We start from the raw sequence: 20,981 nt of genomic DNA, 5'->3' as shown, positions 1-20,981 counted from the left end.
TGGCAGCATGAGCGAGAGAGGGCAACCTTAGGTTAGACAGGAGACACTAAGAAGAAAGGTCAACACATCTTCGCTACCACACCGATCTCTAGCAGGCTGTGCTAGAGACCCACCGGTAATCTCTATATGTATTGCGCATTCTCTCTCTTTCTCTCTATCTTTCTCGCTCTCTTAGCATAGCACAACAGCACACCATCATCATCATCCATCTAGCAGAGTAAAATCTTATGCTCGCTGGATTAGAAAGAGCATGAGCAGACGAAGGAAAGGAGAGGGTTCGTTGCCGTTTGCTTGTTGACACTTCTGACACTGCTGCTGCTGCTAGTGCTGCTTGGTTGGAAATGATCGCTCGGAATCTCGTCCGATTTTCCTCTCGGATTTAGACGTGTTATTTTTTTCGCTTCAGACCGAAGCGAAGAGCGAACCTCGGTTTGTCTCTCACACGCTCAATCGAGAATGCAACCAGTCCGCTCCGCCGTCTAACATTTTCCTCTACGAATGCCAATGCGCTTCTCACCATATGTTTTTTGGGGTTACACTGCCGCCGTCGTCTTCATCGCAACGTTCGCAACTGTTGTCCTGCCAACCTCGGCTTCTGTTTTGATCACGTTTTTCCGAAATTACGACGGGGTGAAGCGGGCCAGGGTATGGGAGTAGGATTTAATGCTTTCAAAAATTAAACGCTTACCAACTCCTCTCACGCGCACAAGGTTCGTGCGCTCGCTCGTCTAGTGTCTAGTGCCACTACCACCAGCAACATGCAACGAGTTTTCCAAACCCGTACACCATCCCCTGCCAGATGTAACATAAAAATAGCAATAATTATACTAAAAGTTGAAATATATGTATTAAATTTTATGTCCACCCCATGTTCAGCTTTTTGTTGTGTGTGTGCGCGCTACTACTCTCGGATTACGGTTTACGGGTTTCACCGTCCTGAAAATATCCATTTGCTTCTTCCACACTTCCACTGCTTCTGACAGTCAGTCCCCGTTTGCTACCTTGCCGAGAACATCACCAGTGTTGTTTGATTTTCTCTCTACCAGCCTTCCCTAGCCCACTACCCAAGGACGACTACCAGTTCGCTCTTGTTGGTACTTATTTTGTTATTTTCCTTTTTTTTCCTGATTTTACTATATTATTTCCCCTCTAGCCCCTTACCGCTGGGGTGAGGAATTCTATTTCCACAAGATCTAGATTACGAGTTTGCTCCCTTTCCCATTTTCGGAAATGTGTTGTACTTTGCAGAAGTTTTTCTATTCTATTTATTTGCTCCGCGCGCGCCCCCTGCGCCCCTGCCTTTGCATGTCTGGCCGACCGTGTAATGTCGCTCTACCCGCTCTCGGTCTCTTTGTCCCTTTTCTCTGGTCCCTGTTTGTCTAAGTAGTTTTGTTCGTTGCTAAATTGCTTTCAACATCAATTCCAAATACAGGGCCCTGTGCTCTCGATGTTATCGTTATTTTGGATTTAGCGATCTTTTAAAGGTAGTAGAAGATGGGTTGTATAAGAGATTGACATCGTTACATTGCCGTTAGCAGCAGCAGGCTTAACCTAGGGCGTCCCGCTTTTACTGTTATTTAGTTCTTCTCCCTTTTGCTCTCTCTCTCTTTCTGTCCTTTTATTTCATGGAACAATCTTTCTGTTTCCTGGCTTATGATGATTGTTTCCGCCCATTCGTCTCGTAACGCAACACATACAGATTTCAAGCTGCGTAAAAAATGTGCTTGTTATACATTTCTGTTTTATTTCTGTTGTTTCCTTTAGTTTAATACCTACGCCTTAAGCTACTTACTTTCCCGTTGCTCTCCCTTTGTTTTCTCTTCCTGCCTCCGTCGTGTGCTCCTGCGCCCTTCAGCTCCATGGCTACGCCATGGCAAATCGATCGCACAAGTCGTGAATCATTCATTAGTTCTGTGCGCGCCTATGTTTGTGGCACACGACGGAATATGACATTTGCATTCGTCTCCGGCTGGCTGTGTGTGTGTGGATTTGCGAATTCAGAAATAGAGGGAGCGAATGGTGGTTTCAAGTGCTGGTTCCGGGTGGGAACAGTTTATTGTGTGGAAGGAGGGAATTTCGTTAGTGTCCAGAGGGACGACTGAATGAAGGGTTGCTGCTAGCAGCAAATGTGCAGATCACAGCTTAATGAAGCAATTAATTTTAACCTACGCGGAGCTCTCGTGCGCGCTCCTCTGTGCTGTCCGCATATCCCATTTCTGCACCTGATCTTTTGATGAAGGTGATTTCCGATTCTGACGAACAATAGTGCCCCGGAAAGGGGAAAGAACTTAGCCCGTGTATCCATGGGAACGATTTTGGACGAGCGCGTCCCCTGATATGTAATTGATATAATGCATGGTGCGTGTAATTGCGCGATGCTGCCAAGGTTTAAACCTTTAGGAACCTTTAACAATGGAAATGTACTTGTCTTGCGTACTCTAGCCAATGTCACGGTTAAGTTAAAATGTATTGTTTGTTATATTCGATGTCATCGAGTGGGCAATATATTGCGTTCATCGGCTAAATGCTTTTTTGCAAGATTTACATAACTGTTTGATTTCTAGATTGCACAGACCGACCAAAAGGGACAGCTTTATTTTTTGCCGCTGTAATGACTGACACACACATCTTTTACAATAGTCTTTACTTCTGAAATCAAATGATCGCTTTGCTCTATTGTTAAACGGGGTAGTTGGAACATTGTGCGAAGTACAACAAGGAATGGGCTATTACTTACTGTCTTACTTATCAGGCGCTACAACCGCTTTGCGGTCTTGGCCTGCCTCAGGAGTGTTCGAAACCGCTCACGGTCTCGCGCATTCGTCTGCCAGTCCGTTAGCTATACCAAACGTTTTCAGGCGAACATGGTTTTCCATGAATCTCTCGCGGATGTAATGTTATGCAAATGTGATACAACAATGTCACATACATCCTAAGCGACAAAATCGACATGCTTTCTCGCTCTCTCAGGTTTGCTGATCTATTGGGTAGAATGAGAAAGCATGTCGATATTGTTAGTTGGGATGCACACCAAGAGAGACATCAGCACTAGTGATGGGAAAAATGAAGTTTCGACGGAATCGATTCCGGCTAGCTCCGAAGTTTTTTGGAATCAGATTAGGAATCGGTTTTGGAATCGGAACCGGAATCTTCGGAAATCGGGTTTGGAATCGGAATCGGTTCTAGAATCGAAATCAGCTCCGGAATCGGAATTGGCTCCGAAATCAGAATCGGCTTCGAAACGGAGTCGGATTTGGCATCTTCATAAGAATAGGCATTTGGATCCAATGATGCTACATAATGATAGCCACACAAAAAATCAAAAATTACTTGTGTACGATCCATTCACATGGAAATTCCCGGACTGATTTCGCTTCTGAAACTTCTTATTTCAATTCAAGAACTGATTCTCATTTCGGAGCTAATTCCAATCCTGGAGTCAATTCTGACTCCGTTGCCGGAGCAAAGTACGATTCTCAGGTTGATTCCTATTCCGGAGCCGATTCTGATTCCAGACTGATTCCGGAATCGGAATAGGTTCCGGAGTCACCTCCGGAATCGGCTCCGGAAATGGAATCGATTCCAGCATCGGATTCGGCTCCGGAATTGATTCCGAACACGGAATCGGAATCGGGTTGGTTCGATTCCGAGCTCCCACCACTAATCAGCCCCCTCATCCACCGTTGTTTATGGCTGTCATCGGGATCATTTAAAGGAAGAGAGTGAACAAGAAACTCCCCATGAATGACCCGTTTTCTATGTGTGAAGCGGGGGTTCTGATTTATGTTTTATATTATTGCTAGCATGTGTGCACGCATACGAATGTGGCCTGCAGGGGTCGCTAAGGACGCGATCGCCCCCTTTTTGAGTAGTAGCGTAGTAGTACACTGGGGAAAGAAGTCGGCGAGTTAATTCTTCTCATCTCTCCAAATCGTTATTATTCTTTGTGTGATCTCCTTTGGTCTACTGCAAAATCGTTTCAAGAAGTTGTAACAGGGGAAGGGTGGAGGGCTGGAGGTCGCTATGGGTTAATCTGCGTGAATGTTTTAAACTTTTCTTCGCCTCAGAATCGCTTCCAAAAGAAGCAGCACAATTGTTTCATTTCTTTCAAGCTCCTTCTAGCTTTCAAAATACAAAACACGATACGTGGAATAAATCCCACCCGTCATAAAGGGTGATAGCAGGCGCTGCGCAGCGCGGCTGTTATTCTTTTATTTATCCTACCACCCAAAATGTGCCATCTGTTTCAACTTCACTCTTTTTTCGGTTGTGTTTCCTTGCAAGATAAACAGACTGTGTTTGGGGCATACAAAGTTAATACATGAGCGCAGAAGAGCAGTTAAGAAATGGGAGCAACACAAAGCAGCACCACATGCATTATACACACACACACACTCGCCGTACATTTTTTCGGAGAATGAATTCCATTAAAGAAAATCCCCGGAAGGTAAATATAGTACAAATAATAGGTTTTCGTATACCAGCACGCAACAACACTCAGGAGAGGTCGTAGTTGTTTAATTCAGTTGTCGTATTTAAAAAAAACACTGTTGCAGTTTACCTTACGATTGTGTTGCTACTTTTCACTCAGCTCACTCCGCGTGTATTTTACCCGTTGTGGTGTGAATCGTCCTTTGTTTCGAGTGGTATATTTTACGTGATGCACACACACACCGACAGGGAAAGAGAGTGGCCGATTTATCCCTTGCCAATCGGTTCAGCAGGGTTCGCATACGGTTCGTGCAAAATTGACGTTACAAGGGTTGCGCGCCGTTTCCCAATGCTGATTTTGCAACAAACCACCGTTGGTACCGAAGCGTAAGTTACTGTTACTACCCTTGTTTATTTAATTTGGCTGATTTTTAATGAATTGTAACTACGCTTAAAGAGAGGCAAGAGAAAGAGCGATAGAATTACTGTGTGGTAAATATTTGGCTGTAAATGTTATGCAAATAACGACGGCTACCAGCAGCAAGAAAGAACCCTTTTAACGGCCATTGTTTAATAATACTTTTTTTAAAAAAGTATTCCCTAAATTCTAGGGCACTGCAATGAACCTAAAAAAGGGAATATATTGCACGATATTAAAAACTGAAGAGTTTTATCTATCACAAAAAGATTCCGAATATCTCCCATGAATATCTTAATGATATGCATGGAATGGATAATTTTCATCGCAATCGTAATAAAATGCGTAATTAAAACTTGTTTCTCGCCATGCACATACATCAGAGGGATACTTTGCAACCCCTTTGTTTATTTCAAACATAAATCTCTGCCCATCGTGTGTAGTAGTGCCTGCAAATATAACGAGTGCGGAAGGAAAATTTGATGATTACAGCAAAAAATAAAATAAAAAATAAAAATAAACCCCTAACGAAGCTTTGACAAGATATGGGCATCACGATAATACATTTCCTACCCAATTTATTTTACCTTGTTCCTTTTCGGTCGTAGCCCTCTCTCTTCCATTCCGTGCCATCGTTGGATTACTACATTACATTTGCTGTTCCCCTACGCCTCGTATATATATTTATAGCAAACAGCAAAACAACCTTCATTTAACAGATCAATCAATCTGTTGTTCCCTCTCTCCATACATCTGATTTTGTATGCGTGTGTATGCACCGGTCTGATGCTTCTTAACTTTTTGCACTGAAAATACTTCCCAGCTCTCCATTGTTTATTCACCATTCGCCTTTTCTCGCTGCAAACAGGTTTCTAAGGAAATGTTTTACAAAGTTTTACAACAACCCGAAGAAGTTATATTTTACTGCCCACAACATATATGTGTATATGGGCGAAGGAAGAACTTTTACGAGTACAGCGTTCAATGGAAAACTGTTTTCATCGAAAATAATTAATCTTTGCCGCGCGCGTTGTTGTTTCTTCGCTTGGCGAGAGACACAGACCTACTGTTTTCTTCTCAGTCACCAGCACCACTTCTCGCACTTTGCCTTCAGCGAGGGCAGCAAATGAGCAGGTTCGAGGCGATTAATAATAGAGGAAGGCAAAGGCTCCCGTTTCGGGGTGTGTGTGTGTGTGTCTGTGCGAAGACTGATCTCATGGTTTTTGCAGTGTAAACCAACGAAGGGAAGAAATCACGTTCTTTTTTAAACACTATTTGATCGTTCGCTTCCCCCAATCGATCGATATATTAAATATAGCCGGCAGTTCCAGAACGGGCTTCCAGAAAGGTGTAAAAATATTTATTGTTCCTTCCCATATACTTTGGAAATCTTACGCGCGCTATCCCCGTGACTTAGTTGTGTGTTGCCTGTTTAACAAAGGTGGAGACCCGGGGAGTTTGCTTCTCTAATGCTTTCGAATATATATTTTTCGCCCAAACTATTCGATTTAGTTACGGATGTGTGAGTGTTGTGTATGTATGTGTGTTTGCTTGAGCTCTGTTTCCTCGCTTTGATTTTGCAGCCGACTTTGTAACATAATTTAACATAGGTTTTGGATTTCTTTCCTTAATTTCTCGATTCTCTTTTAGTGTATCGTTGCTAAGAGCCAATCCCGCTAAGTGGCACACAGGGAGCGGGGGGGGGGGAATACACTCAAAGAAACTCGAGATAATAAGACCCCTGCACATTCCCTGTGCCTCTTGCTCTCTCTCTCTCTCTCTCTATCTCGCTCTATCTTTCTTTCCGTTTGTGGCATGGTAGTGTTGTGCCGGAGTGGTGTGCGGAAGCAGCTAAAAGGAATTTTCCATCTTGGCTTGTACAACAATAATACATCGCCATTGTTAATGCCACAGATGAAGAAAAGTAAGCGAACAAATAGCAGCAGCCATAGCATGCGGAGCAACATAGTATCGGCTTATTTTTGCCTGGCAGGGAACTGGAGAAAAAAAGAGAGAGATATATAGAGGGACCACGGGAAGCTCACAAACCGGCAGCATAGATATGAAAACGAGACGAATAAAGAAATATAATAATACATTCCATATTCTGTTTTCTAAATATAATTCCTTCCCCTCTCCCCTCCCCTCCCTGCCCGTGTTCCCGCACTGTGCACACACAACAGCATAAATCCTAAAAGTATGAGTGGTGTTGTGTTGATAGGGTGGAGGAATGGAAGCGCGAGGTAGCAAAGCAGAAGAAAATTAATAACAACACAAGGATGATGCTAATGCGTGTGCGTTTGTGTGTGTGTGTGTGTGTGGGTCTGTCCCATCCGTAACTACGGGGACGACGAGGTATAACGCAAACGAAACGAGCAAACAACAAACACACGGAGATTAAGAGAGACAGAGAGAGGGAGATATGTCAAGAGCGAAAGAGAGAGAGCGAGAAGAGATCGCACTGGGACATTCACTCGGAAAAAGGGAAGGCAGAGATAATGATGGCAGCAGCAGATCAAGGGGGAACAAGGGGTGGTTTGCACAAGGAAGGGAAGTGGAGGAACAAAACATATAGGGAAATGTAAGATAATAGTAATGGTATATTAATAGTTACACGCATCGTGTGCAGTTGTGCGTCGAAGGGACAGCGGAAAGACAGGTCACATGGGTGGGGGGGGGGCAGGAGGGTGGAGGGGAGGACGGTGTGCCATCATCATAAATCGCTGGATCTGAAGTAACAATCATATAGCGTTACGCACTTGAAACCATCAAAGCTGATGTACGAGCGAAGAGGCCCTACAAATGCGAGGAGGAGCGAGAAGAAGGAGGAGGAGGTGGGGTCCCTCTGTGTGGTGGTACACGTGTAGTAGTAGTTGGTGTAACTACTAACATCATCGCGTTTGTGCCACGTATAAAAGAAATAAAGCACGAACGAACGAATAAATTAAACTAAACAGTGTATGCCAGGGAAGAGCTTGTGTGTGTGTGTGTGTGTCTGCAAATGTGTGCATTTGGTTATAGCCCATACGCGTTTTTACCGTCCTTTTACGGTTTTGAGTGTCCCGAGGATTATTTGAACAAGTATCTGTCACGGCGCGTTGTAAGTGTTTTTATTGTTGTCGTTCGCTTGCTTAGCATAAACATAAGAGAGAGAGAGAGAGAGAGAGAGAGAGAGAGAGAGCAAGTTTATTTTTGGCCCTTTATTTCCCTGTATGTACATTACAGCTTATCTTCCCTGATAGCGTATAAAAGGTTTCATTTTTTACCAGTTTTGTTTAATAAATTCCATAAAGTGGTTTATTAAAAATTCATCTGAGAATGATGGTACTGTAGCAACATTGTACCTCTCATTTTAATATAAAATAGAAAGAAGTGTACACCGAGTGATATTACGCTAAATTACCGTAAATTACATGATTCTCTGATCATCATTTTCACCAAGTCGCGATCCTTTGCCTCACATGCTTGCTTCCGCACTGAGTAATGCCGCACTGACTGGCCCACTCAAACAAGAGTACGCAAACACACGTTCACACGCATTACATCAGTCGTCGGTCCAAGACGATCTGTCGCCTGGCGCTACTAACGCTGTAACGCAGCGGAAAAAAAACAAAACTAACGCACACTCGCGCACTCTCGCACGCACATAGTTTTGATGTGAGCGACCTTTCGCGCGCGCGAGAGCGGCCAAATCTAGAGATGATTGGGTGAGAATTTCCTCACCACGATGAGACGAATAAAAAATCACCCATTCTCACTCCCCGCGCAGTACGCCGCGGGGAACCTGCGGTGGATTTTGGTGCTGCCGCGCGGGTACGCGTACGTATGCGTGTATGAGATCAATGGATCCGGTGCCCCTCCTCCTTCCCACCACCGGTACGCGCACCATTTTCCTTTGAATTCCGCAGCGTGCTGCCGAAACCGGAAAAGGATAAGCAAAAAGGACAGGTAGCAAACAAAAGCGCAACATACCGACCCAGGCGGGTGCCGGGTGCATGCAGACGGGGAAGAATAAAAGTATCACAATCTTTTGTGCAAGAGAGTTGCGCTCTGCGGGTGTATTTATTTACCTGCGAATCGTTTGCCGATTTCTTGGTAATTCTCGGGTTTGGTCGAACGGGGTTTCTCTCTCGCTCGCTCGTTCGCTCGCTGCTACATTGTATGAGCGGGAGTGCGCTAATCTTCGACCACCGCTCGCGCATCAAGCGAAAAAGAGAGAGAGAGAGTCGATGAGCGCGCGCGTGTATTCCTGCGCTGCCGGGGGTTCGCACTCTCTCTCCCGATGGCAGCCGATGGCAGAACGCGTTTGACGTTGCTTCGGTACGGTTCCTTGCGCTAGCGCTCGTGCCTAGCATACGCGCCTTTCAATTGCCCACGAAACGAGTGTGTTGGTTGTGTTTGCAAGGATTAATTACGCGCGCGAGCGGTAGAGGAGTGGGGAAAGCAGGTGTGTGTGTGAGTCTGCTGTGCACGCAGAGCGAATTGAGCCATGTGAAATGTAATTTTCGAATTTATCGATCCATTTGCCGTGTTTGTGCCGGTTGTGTTGAGCTCATTTGTTTATGTACCCGTGCGGATCAATGCGATTAAGTCTAATCCCACCCGGACCCGTTTGTGTGTGTATGTGCATCGGAAAACTAGTTAGATCGAGAAAGATAGAAGCTGAATGGGGGGATTACTTATCTTGGCAGTGGTTGGGCGAAAGGATTGTTTGATTTAAAGTGCATTAAAGCTAACCCGTTCGTGTGTGTGTGTGTGTGTACGCTTAAAGCCGTCGTTTGAAAATGTAGTTTTGCAACAACAAAACACACACGAGAATTAGATCATCGTTCCATGTGTGTGCGTGTGTATGTGAACACGAAGCATGTGTTTGTGTATTTTAGTGTGTGACTGATGGATGATTAATTGAACTACTCTGCTCCGCTGCTGCTCCAGCTGGCCAAACGGACGCCGCAGCAGCAGCAGTGGTTTGTGTTGAACACGATGGACGAGTGTAGGAGTGTTGTGGGTGGTGGTGGGGGGAGGGGCAGGCGGTCGTGTTATGCAAATGTTGTCCATTCGGCGAACGAAAGGAATAAATGATTTCACTCCCTTGCCTTTGCGAGGCCAATTTACAGTCACAATTAACAACATTTCCATTTCGCACATGATGTGCCAAGCGCTTTTGTGTGTTTGTGTGTGTTTTTGTGCTATTGGGGAGAGCTTAATGTTGGAGTTTAACATTACCCTCCTCAAGCGCAGAGGGGGACTAGTATGCTGTGAATGAATAAACAATGACGAATCGAGTGTGCGTGTGTGCGCGCGTGTGTATTTTAGAGTGTTTGGAGTGGATAGTCCTGTTGTGACAGTTGCATTCCATCCATCCGTGCATGCAGTCCATGAGGAATAGTGAGAGGTCGAAGCAGAGAGATGAAAAAGAGGAAGAGAGAGAGAGAGAGTGAGAGACAAAGGAAAGGAGGGGAAAATCGACATGCGTTCGTGTCTGTACTTTATGGTTGTTTTAAACAAATAGTCCGACACACAGTCATGAAACGATCAATTACACTTGCACCCACCCACCCTCCCCTGTTGCCTTGTTTTTATTCCCTCGTGTTTCACCGATGGATGGGATGGGTTGGGTGGAGGGGGGGAAAGCAGTGTGTGCACTTTTGACAACTGCCGTGTTTTGCGCGTGTCGCAATGTGGATGTGTTCTCGTTGTATCTCTCAATCTCTGACAGATGTGTAAAGTGGTGTGCGCGCGGACTACTTGGAATTATGTGATTGTTGGGCTTTGTCCTTTTCGAGCGAAATGTAAATGTCGTCGATAATAATATGCGTTTGTGCGTGCTCTGCCCTTTAATGTCAAGAGTGTTATTTGAGTTGTATTAGGTGCTATAAAAAGAGCGACATAATTCGTTTTGATCGAAGCACATGGCTGCACCCAACGGACAGAAAGATTGCGGGAACTTGAATTGAGTGCGGATGAGGGGGACGGTTGATGTGTATGTTTTATTGTCCCCTTCACTCCCCCAAGCCGAGAAGCGCACCCCGCCCGCCTCCATGCGCCTCTCCTATACACTAAACTCTATAAACCCGAAATATCAAGTTTTTGTCATTTCACTAAACTTCCCATTGGGGATCCCCATGTCCACACCCCTTCCAGCTCGTTGAAAGTTTAAGGCCCCCATCATCTTCGCAGGCACGATTCGGCTTAATTTCTTCCCTATTCAACATGTCTCCACACAAGTAAATACGTATGCAATCAGCGTGGTGGTGTGGGCAATGTGGTGCCGCGTGGAATCATTTTCATAAATTCATTATAAAAATAATAATAAACCCGCCGAATGCAAAGACGTGTTTTGTGTGGTGCTGCTTTGGCTGTTTTGTGGCCTTTCCACGATTTTTTTTTTGGTGTGCGACCGGTTTTATTTGTATGGTGGGGGGTGGGTGGGTGCTAGCTCCTTTGCTCCCTCCTCCCCCCGGGGTGTGTAGGTTATTTAATTTAAGTTTCCATTTATGTATTTTTTTTATTGTCCTAACATTAACTAAATTCCACACTACTATTTCTAAAGGTCCGTGTTGTTCGAAGTAGACCGGCCTGTGTGTAGTTGTTGTGTATGTTCGATGTTTTTTTCCTTCTTTCTTTCTTTCTGTTGATTGTAATTCAAATCGGTCGTTCCAAAGAAACCATTAGCCTGTGTGTTCGGTTTTGTGAGTTTGAGTGCGTATTTGACTGTGTGCCTGTGTGTGAAACGAAACGAAGGAAATACTTCGGAAAAGAAAGGAAACTTAAAACCTCCACCAGCCGTCCGAGATTACTTTTTTCCTACGTTGTTTGTGAAGTAATATTCTTTGGTTATTTATTTATGCTAAAAGCTCTTGCTGCTTTTGTGGTGGTGGTGGTGGTGGTGGTATGCTGCCCTGCCTGTGTCTCGTTTCGCATAGCTCACTAAGCATTTGTGCGTGAGTGTGTGTATATGAGAGCCAGCAGTGGTGTGGCTATTACATTTTATATTTCGACATTTATCTTTTATTTCTATTGCTCTTGTTTTTTCCCCTTTTCGCTCTCGGTTATCTCTCTCACTTCAACCATCTTCCTTCTCGCTCGCACACACACGCGCTAAGTATTTCTCTCGCTCGTTCGCTCTCTTTCCTTTTTGGCCATCCATTGTTCCGGGAGAATGTGTTTCAGCGGCGTTGTGTTTGCGCACCAGCATCATCAGCAACAACGTCTGCCCGAAGATTTTTGTTTACATTCCCAACAAAACACACACACACACACGCACACTGTGCCGGGCTTTCGCAACAAGAGGGGGGAGGGCATACAAAATGTGTTAACGTGCAACACATAAAATTTTGAAATACCAATGAATGGCGTTTTTGTTATGAATTCTATTTCCACCTTGCGCAATAAGGCAGAGGGTATACAATTTCTTACGCGCCTTGGTCGCCGTCGTCGTCCCTGCGCTCCTGCCATCGCCTGCCCCTGTCTTTTCGTCGACTAATAGAGTTTTCTAAAGCCGAAGAAATCTGGTTTTGGGGGTGATTTAACACACGAATCGGTCAGTTGCGCTGCGCTGATGAGTTGCTAAAAGCAGCGCAGCAGCTGAATTGTTGTGTTGTATCTGTGTCCGTTTGTGTTTTTTTTTGTCTGTGTATTTGAACAATCGAGGGGTGCGTTTTCAAGGGGTTGTATTCTTGTTACCGTAACGGTACGATAATTTATCTTCTTCCTTCTCCTTCTCCGCTTCCGCCTAAAAGGACCATGCACCCAGTCAGCTTTCTATTAATATTACTATGTGTGGTGTAAGCGCTGTAAGCGTAAAATACTGTGAGAAAAGAAAAAGAGTGAAACACTTGTTTTAGTTAAGCACCCGAACGCCGAGTTTTTGTTACGAGTTATAAATAATAATAAGCATATATACACACATTCAAAATGATGGAACTACTGCCGGAACTGACGATGATACCGTCGTTGTCGCCGCCGTTCTTCAATCTGCTGCCCGCCAGCGCACTGGCAGCGAACTTCCATCAAACGTCGCCGAAATCGAACGGTCGCAGTAGCCACGGGTCCACCGACGTGTTGGAGGTTCGTCCTTTTTTTTTGTTTTGTTCGTCTTTTTTTTGAAGTTCGGGGAAAAACGGAGCCAACAGGGGCCACGTGAAGCATTTTATAATGGCATTGAAGCAATAGCTCATAAATTAAACATAATGAATGTGAAACACGAAAATACGAATTCGATTATGAATCAGCACCTTTATAACATTGAGAGAAGGGTCCCGGTGCTTTATTTTTTGCTTTATTTCTTTTTTTAAATATTTTAGTGGAATCAATTTATCTGGCCCTTGAAGCCTGTAATAAACCATGTCTGTAATAAATTACCCTTCTATGATTGTACATTTTGCATCATTTTGGTTTTTTTTCCTGTATGCGAATAGGGGGGCAATATGGACATGTTATTACATGAATTTGGAATATTTAAGAAAAAAAATACTAGTAATTAGGTTTAATAAAACATTTCGATGAGCTTTGTTTAAAGAACCATAAAAATTATATCTCATACTCATCTGATATCTATGAGCATGAGCAAGGTCTAATTAAATTTAGCATTACTAGCCAAAATGATTAGTTTTAATATCCAAAATAGAAAAATAGAAAATATAATGTCGATTACTTGCATTATGCGTAATTTATCAAAAGAAGTTGGTTTTTAACCCCGGTCGAACCATTTGTACATTTTTGGTTACATTAGCGATCATTCAAGCTGCATTTTCTACAAATCCTGTAAAAATGTCAAACTTATAGGGTTGTACACTGTATTTACGTTTTTTTGCAGCACTAATTGAAGCCTATTTTCGAACTCTGGTAAATAATAATATGTATTTTCTGCTGAAATTTTCAAAATGTCATTTTTTTGTCTTGATTGTTGTTTAGTAACGGGGTCACAAAACATACTTTAAATTTATCTTAATTTTGGAATAATTGTTTAAACAAAGGGTACCCATTTTGCCCTGTGTGTTCCCCACCAACTCTACTAGCACGCAAACTTGGTGCCGTGTGAATAATTTAAACCATTTCGAAACTTCAAAGCAAAAACAAACGTTGCATTACAATAGATATACAGTGTGCAGTCGTAATTGTTGGGCATGGTCCACTATTTTACTGCGCTTTTTAAATTCTAGTACCCCGTCAAAGCAGAGCAAACCGATACAATGTTCCGTCCGTCTTCTTCACACGTGACACTTGTAAAAGCCAACGACGATTAACCCTTTCGCTTACCTCTCTCTTTCTCTCTCTCTCGCCCGGTTTTGTTTACAGAAAGATGAAAAACTGTGCGATTACTACCGCCGGATGCCGGTGCTGTACGACAAGAGCCACCCGCACTACAAGTTCCAGTCGAAGAAGGAGAAGGCCTGGCGCGAGCTGAGCCGGCTGTGCGAGATGGACGTGGAGCAGTGCAAGAAGCGCATGACCTACTTCCGGTGTCGGTTCACGGTCGAGCGGCGCATCATGAAGAACGGCGTCAACTGCAGCGAGTGGCCCCTGCTCGAGAAGCTCAAGTTTCTCAACAAACACATCAAAATCCGGAGACCGCGTGCCCCGAACGGCGAACCGGACGATACGTAAGTGTGGCGGCCTTTCAATGAGGGGGAAAATGCTGTAGGGACGAGGGCGCACGAGATGGGACGCAAGTTGTCAAGCACTTTTTATTCTCCGTTCCGCAGGGTAGGAAATGATTTAGATATGTAATGTGCAATTTGCCGCTACATATCATAACATCGCTCGAACAATAGAAGTTATAAGCAAGTGGGTTGGACAAGCGCTCTCTTTCATCATGCGATCGATGTAACACAACACATCTACTTACTGGGGTTTAAAGTAGGTTAAAGCAAGGGTTGGACATGTTACGAAGGAAACTACGTTTTTATATGCTTTTCCTGTACAATTGTTGTTCGTCCGATTGGATCTCCTACGCGCGCGCCCCGCACGTCCGTCATATGATTATGGGGACGGTTTGTATGCGCTGCCAACTGCTGCTGTTGCCGGCGTTCGTTCGGTTGATTTGTGCTTTGCAATTGTTCAACGGCAGAGATAATTTTTATATCCAAAGTGTGCGACGTAACGTATCATTTGCGTCGGTTGCAAAGAGTCTTTCAATGTTAGGGCAAAACAAGCTGGCTCGTGAAGGGAAGAGGGAAATATATTCCAATAAATCTTCCAAACGCGTGTAATGAACACACTCCCATTACATACGGAAGAGAAGCTATGGTTATAAGTTATTTTAAAATATAATCAAACATAAATCATCGCTAGTGAGTCGAGCAACTTTTCATTCCACACACACACACACACTCATTCCGCCACCCAAACCATCATCCTTAATGACTTCCAAGTGTTGTATGTGTGTGTGTTTGCCATATCATCTCCTCAACCAACCAACAGGCCAACGCCCATTTTGTGCCAAGCGAACGCTATGTTTAAGAATAAATTTATTTCGTTGAAAAGTAAATTAGAAGCAATAGAGAAGGAGGCACACGATGTGAAGTAGTTGTTGTTTGGTTCCGGCCATGGACAAAGGATGGCGGAGCTGCCGGGGCAACCCAACGTCGTCGTCGTCGTGCCCCGTGACGGCTCTCGCACGCTGGAAACTGGCCTTACACAAGCGATGGTCTAATTTAAACCAATCAAAATGCGAGAAAGAGAGTCACGCGTCCGTCCTCTCGGTTACACAGGGAGAGCGGGGGATCTTTCTTGGTAGAACCATTCCTTTTATGATGTTCAAGCAGAGATTGAAGGGCGAGTGAGCAAGGCAAGGAGCAGAGGAAAGTTAAGTCTGGGAATAATTGGGTGAGAAAATGGCCATGCCACGGGAAAGTATGTTTATTTTTGAGTTGGAGTGTTTATTGTCTCGCTGTTCTTTTGGAACGTTGAGCAATAGGTGATAAAAATCGTTTGAGATCGGTTAAGTGTGGTTTTATGATGGTATAACGTTTTATTATTGCGTATTTTATTTAGTTAAATCACAAAGTATATCTGAAACAAGTTAGTGTGGTGTTGTGCCTCTCTAATATTCAATGTTTCTAGTGGCCAAAGAATATTTAACTCATTATATAAAAATTGATAACAAAATAATACTCCGTGATTCAACTCGCTCGCTCGCGCCGACTAACCACTCTCTCTTGTGGGATTATACTCACCCACTCTCTGTCCTGGCTAGTGGCTCACTATTTACGAATTCATCTTACTATATCGACTTTTGAACTGCTAGTGAATAAATTGAAAATATTAAATCATAAACTAGTGTAAATAGCAAAGCGATTCACATAAAACCTCTTCGAGCTGAGTTGAATTCACTCGCTCATTTGCAGGATTCAACTCACTCCATCACTCTTACTCAATGTGCACATCTCTACAAACATCCTTTTACTACTCCTTTGCGATCCAAGTCACTCGCTAGAGCAACTAGAGGCTCACGTTTTACATTCAAACTACTTTACTGCTCTCTGGAGTAGTGTTGATGAGTTTTCTGGAGCGCAGCCTAGACCCCGATCCGACTCAGATTATTGTTAGTTCGATTCCGACTCTGGAAAAATCCGAACTACTAGTTTTGACCGGAGTCAGAGTAGTCGGGATTCATAGTCGGCAGGAATAAGAATCATTCGTACGAAGTAAGAGTCATCCGGAGTCGGTCAGTGTCATGTCACAGCATCCTTGCACCAGTTGTTTCCGGCTTCGACATTGAACGACCCCAGCCGACTCCGACTCTACGTATAGTGATGGACGGACCTTCCTTCTGGAGTGGAATCAGAGTTGCCTCCGGATTTTTCTTTCCCCTTCACTACTCTGAAGTGATTAGTGATTGATTCACTTTTTTCGGATTCAACTAACTAATTCTCTGAGTCTACCAACTTTTGCAATTCGACTCCCTGATACAGTGTGAATAAAAACCGGCTAGCTATTGAGGTATTAAAAATTAACAAGAAGATGCATATAAACACATCTTTTTGTTACATTGAAAAGTAGTACACTTGGAGAATTTAACCAACTCACTCACTCACTCTTATCCAATGGGCCCATCTCTATTCTGCACTGAACTGTTGATTATCTTAGTTATTAGAGCCCAGAGTTGCCAAAGAAACTTCACGCTAAAAACACGTTAAATTAATCTTCGCTTTTTCCTCTTCACTTCCCCACCTCCCCACAGTGACGATGAAACGAACCCGATGAACATTCTACGGAAGCGACAGCGCGAACAGCAGGAGGACGCCAAGGACGATCTTCACGCGTACCTCGACCTGCAGCAGATGGCCGTGGCGGCCCAGAACTCGCACGCCCAGCTCCAGTACCAGCAGCACCTGAAGCTGCAGGGGCACGGTCCGTTCGGGGGCCCGCCAGGGGCCGGCTTCCCGTCCGCGCACGATCCGATGGGACTGCATCATCTGCAGCCGCCGCATCCGCACCAGCGCGACCATCAGCTGCCACCGCCGCACGGCGCCAGTCAGCCGGGCGGCGGCGGTGGTGCCGTCGGCCAACCGGGCGGTCCGGCCGGCCAGCAGCACGGATCGCACGCCGGCGCCGGAGCCCACCACCATCACCATCCGTTCGGGCGGAGCGGCATGCCGACCGGTGGCCACCATCCACACCATCACCCGCACGGACCGGGCGGCAGCGGTGCGGCGAGCAGTGCAGTAGCAGCGGCAGCCGCCCTCCAGCAGCAGCAGCACGGTGCCGGTGGTGGTGCCGGGGGCGGCGCTACCGGCCATCCCCATCCCCACCACCACCAGCAGCCGACGCCCGTCGAGTCGCCCATACCGGCCGCCATGTCGAACGTGGAGGTGTCGTACGGGCTGCCGAAGCGGTCCCGCGTCGGCTACGACGGGGACGAGGCGTCCCTGTCCAACTTTAACCTCAACCGCACCGTCAAGTATCAGAACAACCTGGAGCATCAGGCCCACCTGGACGAGCACGGTGCGTACGGGCTGTACGTTGGCGAGGTGCTGCGCAAGCTGCCGGAACGAATATCCTCGCTCACCTCGCTCAAGATCATGCAGCTGCTGTACGAGGCGCAGGTGCAGTCGTTCGATGCGGCCCCGTCCTCCGCCGCCGCCACACCGAAACCGTCCTCCCAGTCGAAGGGGGCGGGCGGTGGTGTCGGCGAAGCAAGCAATGGGCCGGCGAGCGGTGGCGGCGTGGCCCCCGCCTCCTCCTCATCCATCGGCAGTCTGCTGGCGAACGGAGGCGGTGCTACCAGCGTTGCCTCGTCCGAGGGTGGCCGCCAGTCGACCGAGAGCGCGGAATCGATGAGCAACAACAAGGACTAGGTCCTGGCCCTCCCGTCCACTGCCGTCTGTCCACCGCCACCGCCTACCCCGTCCTCGGCGTCGCTGGTGCACTGGTGGTAGGGAACGGCGCGGCGGTGTGTTGTGTCATTAGGAAGCGAGAGAAGAGAGAGAGAGAGAGAGAGAGAGAGAGAGAGAGAGAAGAGAGAGAGAGAGAGAGAGAGAGAGAGAGAGAGAGAGAGAGAGAGAGAGAGTTCGTCGCCCGCGCAACTATTATTTCTATGTTTTTGTACTCATCACACACAAACATGCAAAACACACACCAACACATCTACTCTATCATCAAGCTGGCGGCTGGCGCGGGGCTCAGTCGAGATCATCCAGTTCCTTCAACTCTCCAAGGAAGGGACGATGTGCATACATAACAGTGTTTGTCCTCATCTGTGTCAGCATCTCAACCATACCCGTCATCCATCCAGCTTCCCCTCTAATCCGCTGTCACCCATCGCTCCCATCTGTTGTAATGATAATGTAGCTAAAGTTATTGATAGAAAGTATTTAGTTTCGTTTTGTGTAGTTTTAAATGTATTTTCTAAAGTATAAAAAGTTTATATATTTTAACGTGGGTGCGTACGTACATGCACCGGGTGTACCACACACCCGAAGTCGATTTGCGCGCCACCCCGACGGGACCCTGCCGCGGTTTGCGCACTCTGACACTAAGCCATCTTACATCCAGTCATTGTGTAAAATGTCCCATTTTGGTCGACAAAATCAACTATTCTAGCCTTGTTTTTTTGGCTTTTACCAAGATAGACATGAAGCGCAAAAAAAAATCGCATCAAAAACAAGCTGAATGTTTTGTTTCGCTAGCGCTCGCTAGATGGCGCGTCCGTCGCCAGAGAGAGAGAGAGAGAGAGAGAAAGAGCGCGCGCTCACAATTTTCAATGGCGGGAAACTAGGTTTCGTGTTTTGTTGCTCTTCTCGCCCTTTCTTTTTGGCAGAAAAGTTCACCAGAAAAGCAAACCTGCGTTTTTAGCGTATGTAGCAATGGTGAGAAGATCAAAGGTTAATCCCCTCTTAGCGCTCGAAGCGCTTCATTTTGCAAGAAGTACATTGATATATATATATATTTCTCAAGGAAAAGATGAAACAAATTATTGAATTTTAAAATGCTTCTCATCAATGCTGCTGCTGCTGCCCTTTGCGGGTTCGGCAGCAGAGAAGAATGTAAGAAGAAGAAAAAAACGCATGAATTTCCTCCCATTTCGAAATGCTATGCCTCGAAACGTGTGTGTATTAATATCGGTGTAAAGCCCCCGCGCGCGGGTCTCTCCTTAGCGCACTTAGCTGTGTTGGTCAATTGGTCGACGTCCAACTCTTATTTGTGCTAATTAGAATCTTCGAGGGTCCCGATACGGCCGCCCACAACCACAACCTCTAGGGGGAGATGGGGGGTCTGGAGGCGCGTCTGTGTGTGTGTCCCACGCACACGCCTCCGCTAATGGCCGAGAGATATACATATATAAGTATGAACATATTAAAAACAAAAGAAAAACCAATCAATACCTTCTGTCTGTCCTCTAGGTTTAGCCGATGTGTATGTTGAGAGAGAAGGAGAGAGAGAGAGAGCAAAACTTTAAGCATTATAATACAACTCCCCCCCCCTGAGAAAGGGCCGAAATTAGAAAGCAGCAAACGGTGCGAAAGGTAGAGGAGCAGAAGTTTAGAATGAAACAGAAGAGGAAAGCTCATCCTCTCTGGTATGTTAGCCATGTAGCCGTGGAGTAATAGTAGCAGGGAAAGAGAATTAAACCGGAATTACATCGAGGAAGAGGAAAGGTACGTGTGTGTGTGTACCAGACACACCCTTGTTCGTGGGGTGGTGTGTAGGATCGGAATTGCAGAGAGAAGTGTGTACGCTTTTTCGAAAGGAAATAGGCAAGGCAGAATAGCAGAAACAAAGAAAACTAAACAGCAAAACAGTAAAATACAATAAATGTTTCAAAACATCATAATGAAAAAAAAAAGATTCTCGGTGCAAGTGTGGAATTTATCACTAATTTTTACCATTTCCATGTATAATATCACGAAGCAAGTGCTTCATCATTAGGATGGGGTATATTTAATGTCCAAGCTTTTTCAATTGCTTAATATGAAAAAAATCAGTTCTGTTTTATTTTATTTTTGTTTTGTATTAGTTCTTTCCGTATTTCTTTTATGTGTGAAGTCAATTCCGAACATTCTTTGTATATGAGGCTAAAACGTCAATTGTTTCTTTACAATACGAACTGGTTTTTTCTCACCTCACAATTCTATTAAATGAGTTAAACTTAACTTTCATTAATTTAGTAATCATTACACGAAACATATTTTACAATGGACGGTGCGCTTTGCCACAGACTGCCCACTTTGCTTTAAACGTAGAAGGAAAGAATCTGACACGACGGGAATACAGCGTGTGATCCGTTTGGTTTGAAATCTGTTTATTGCAGGTAAACATCGTTCTTCTATTCTATTATCTTACTTCTCAATCGTGCGTGTGATCGTTGGAAGTTATTTTTCCCTTATCTTTTTCTGTGTTGCTCGTTTCCTTTCAGAATCAGAATCATTCATAGCCGTGATGTTCCTAGTCTAATAATCGTCGAGAGACATGTTTATCGCTATATCACCATTCCTGCGCTCTTTCTCTCTTTCTCTTTTGTTTACCCCTCGTGGATCCTTTCAACATCATCCACTACACTCACACACTCGTCTCGGTGACGTATCCGCCTAAACGCTTACGTTGTTATCGCTTGGGTCCTTTTTAGGGTTGGTTTTCATCATGATTTGTAAGTGTTTTGCTGTGCTGTGTTAAGGCGCGTAAGCCA

General features: G+C 45.1%; 1 protein-coding gene across 4 annotated transcripts in view; it reads left to right on the top strand.

Moving 5' to 3' along the window:
• LOC121594496 (putative uncharacterized protein DDB_G0291608) overlaps nt 1–19,902 on the top strand; it is a 77,069-nt gene extending 57,167 nt beyond the window's left edge. The window contains exons 1-4 of one of the 4 annotated variants that reach the window (XM_041917801.1): nt 9,120–9,296; nt 12,592–12,919; nt 14,150–14,454; nt 17,037–19,902. In XM_041917801.1, coding sequence (XP_041773735.1) covers nt 12,767–12,919; nt 14,150–14,454; nt 17,037–18,153 — 1,575 coding nt within the window. In that variant the 5' untranslated portion in view covers nt 9,120–9,296; nt 12,592–12,766 and the 3' untranslated portion in view covers nt 18,154–19,902. Of the gene's footprint in view, nt 1–9,119; nt 9,470–12,591; nt 12,920–14,149; nt 14,455–17,036 lie in introns of those variants that run through there. The other 3 variants (XM_041917799.1, XM_041917800.1, XM_041917798.1) reach the window with 3 other exon arrangements.
• The last annotated feature ends 1,079 nt before the right edge of the window (nt 19,903–20,981 follow it).

Source organism: Anopheles merus, chromosome 2L, assembly GCF_017562075.2.
Source record: "Anopheles merus strain MAF chromosome 2L, AmerM5.1, whole genome shotgun sequence".
NCBI classification, from domain to species: Eukaryota; Metazoa; Arthropoda; class Insecta; order Diptera; family Culicidae; genus Anopheles; species Anopheles merus.
Note: the sequence above shows the minus strand (reverse complement) of the source record. Positions and strands in the feature narration are given on the sequence as shown.